This window comes from Apteryx mantelli, chromosome 11 (genome assembly GCF_036417845.1).
Source record: "Apteryx mantelli isolate bAptMan1 chromosome 11, bAptMan1.hap1, whole genome shotgun sequence".
NCBI classification, from domain to species: domain Eukaryota; kingdom Metazoa; phylum Chordata; class Aves; order Apterygiformes; family Apterygidae; genus Apteryx; species Apteryx mantelli.
The window spans coordinates 23,020,310-23,023,189 of NC_089988.1; the positions used below are offsets into that span (position 1 = coordinate 23,020,310).

At 52.9% G+C, this 2,880-nt stretch overlaps 1 protein-coding gene across 1 annotated transcript; it reads right to left on the reverse strand.

The window, feature by feature from the left end:
- Positions 1 to 444: 444 nt before the first annotated feature.
- LOC136993100 (olfactory receptor 14J1-like) lies at positions 445 to 930 on the reverse strand (the record flags this gene model as incomplete). Its single annotated transcript, XM_067303113.1, has 1 exon — positions 445 to 930. A coding segment is annotated over one exon (486 nt), but the record flags the coding sequence as incomplete, so codon positions are not given.
- Positions 931 to 2,880: the final 1,950 nt, after the last annotated feature.

Here is a 2,880-nt window from a genome sequence, read left to right on the forward strand (position 1 = left end):
TCACACATCACCCTATGAGCACAACCTCCTTAGCCCGTGGAAAACCCAGGCACGGCAAAAGGGGCTTTTCGGGTGCAATTCCCAGAGCACATTCTTGGCTCCTGCTTTGGAAGAAGAGCCGGGGCTTCAGACAGTGTACTGATGAAATCCCCTTTTATTACAGAGATGCTGCAAGGGAGGCCAGCTCTGACACAGTGCTCGGTAGATTTACAGAAAGCCTCTGAGACAGACAGATGGGGTTTGTGCCTCTGGAGAGGTGGGATGAATTGAAACATTTCTGTAAAAACATGAATGTCACAGACAGAAGTCCCAAAACACAAGAGCTGTCTGAGAAAAACTGGAAATGGCTTGTGAGGAAAGATGGGCCACTTATTGCTGCTGAGCTAGTACCAGCTGAATGAGTTTCCTCACTGCATCCTTGAGCTCCTTGTTCCTCATGCTGTAAATGAGGGGGTTCACTGCTGGAGGCAGCACCGAGTAAAGAACAGCCACCACCACATCCAGAGCCGGGGATGAGAGGGAGGGGGGCTTCAGGTAGGCAAATATTACAGTGCTGAGAAACAGGGAGACCACAGCCAGGTGTGGGAGGCACGTGGAAAAGGCTTTGTGCCGGCCCTGCTCAGAGGGCATCCTCAGCACAGCAGTGAAGATCTGCACGTAGGACAGCACAATGAAAATGAAACACCCAAGGACTAAACAACAACTAACCACAAGAAGCCCAACTTCCCTGAGGTAGGAGTCTGAGCAGGAGAGCTTGAGGATCTGTGGGACTTCACAGAAAAACTGGTCCACTGTGTTGCCTTGGCAGAGTGGAATGGAAAATGTGTTAGCAGTGTGCAGGAGAGCATGGAGAAAACCACTGGCCCAGACAGCTGCTGCCATTCTGACACAAGCTCTGTTGCCCATGAGGGTCCCATAGTGCAGGGGTTTGCAGATGGCACATAGCGGTCATAGGCCATGACTGTGAGAAGAGAATACTCTCCTCCTAACAAGAGGGCAAACAGAAAGACCTGGGCAGCACATCCTGAGTAGGAAATGGCCCTGGTGTCCCACAGGGAATTGGCCATGGATTTGGGGACAGTGGTGGAGATGGTGCCAAGGTCCAGAACAGAGAGGCTGAGGAGGAAGAAGTACATGGGGGTGTGGAGGTGGTGGTCGCAGGCTACGGCTGTGATGATGAGGCCATTGCCCAGGAGGGCAGCCAGGTAGATGCCCAGGAAGAGTGCGAACTGCAAGAGCTGCAGCTCCCATGTGTCTGCAAATGCCAGGAGGAGGAACTCGTTGAGGGAGCTGCTGTTGGACATTTTGCTGTCTCCAGGCATGGGGGACTGTGCAAAGACATTGAGAAGTTAGGAGAGACTTTTCAAGCAAAGAAACACCCAAATGTTGCAGGTCTCATACAAACCCCCACATTGCCTCTCTCTTTACTGAGAGGATCTTTGTGCAGCTCCCTTGCTGGAGATCCGCTTTGCACTGGCTGAGTGTGCTGTGAGGAGCAGGGACCTCTGCCCATGGGCTCCACAGGAGTCAGTCCTGCTGTAAAGCAGTGGGCACAGGGCAACGGGGGTGACCTGCTCTCACAGTCACAAGTTCTGTCAGGTGAAATCCACTCATCGTGTAGAAGGGCTTTTCAGCATTGTCACTCCCAATTCTAAAGAATGAGGTTTGAGGAACAGAGTTTCAGGGATTTTTTATTTTCTTTGAGATGGTCTTGTCACCGCTGGGGAGTGTTCCTCAAAGGTAGAAATCCTTGGCATTTGTACTGAATCCTGAGAAAAAAGGATTCACTGTCCCTTGTTGCAGAGTGAGGACAGCTAGCCTGTCTGTTAGTCTCATTCCCAGCTGCCTTGTGCTTGCCACTGTCGGACCTGGAGGATGATCACACTCATATGTTGCCCTAGAAAGAAACCAGACCCTGCTGAGAGCACATGAGTCCAGCTTCAAAGTGCACAGCTCCAAACTTCTCATCCTTTCTCAGGGCAGCTGAGGGAGCTCTCCACACTCCCCTTCTAGCCAAGGACACACAGGGCTCTTTTCAGATGCCCACATACAGCCTCCCACCACCATCTCCATGCTCTCACCATCTCGGCACCTTCCTCATGGGTCTCTCAGATATCACAGAGGTGCTACAAGGCAGCTGTGCCTTTCTAGAGGGCAGCATGCAGTCTGCCAGGACACCACAGGGAAATGGTCAAAGGACTGTTAGGACTGGAGATGGGCTCTCCCTAAGAGAGGGTCAGCTCATTTCCCAGCCCCACAGACTGCATTACCTGGAGCTCCACAGGTTAGAAGGGGGCTGGGGCCACCTCATACCCATGCAGACCCCTCTGTTCCACAACTTGCAGCATCAATGTCTGAACTCCAGCTGAAAACCCCCAACCCCAGAAAACCCCCCAAAAAGAACAGGAGCATCATGGAGAGGAGGGGAAACAAGGAGCAGCACCATGATCCTGCTGCCAAGGGAGGCAAGGAGAGAGATAGAGAGGCATTCTAGAAAGCCTTTACCTTACTCAGCTGGGCATGCCACCTCGCAGATGGTGACATCGCAGGGCAGTCGCTCTCAGTCCCTTTGTCAGGCAACATGAAATGGGGCCATAGCAGGAGAGATGCCCCTCTCTTCTGCTGGAGGTCTGGCTGCAGAGGAGGTGGCTCATGCCCTGCAGTTCCCTCTCATTCCCTGCCCATCCCTGCTGCATGGAGCTGTCCCTGCTGGCACCTCTTTCTCTGTCACAACATCTTTTCCCAGTCAGTGCTCACAGACCCCATCCCACCTGCTGTGTGCTCAGTTCTGCCCTAAGGAAACCTCCCGGATCAGGGCACTGTCTAGGGGCATCTCTGTGCATGCACGTCCTAAGCAGCAGGTCACGTAAACTCGTATGA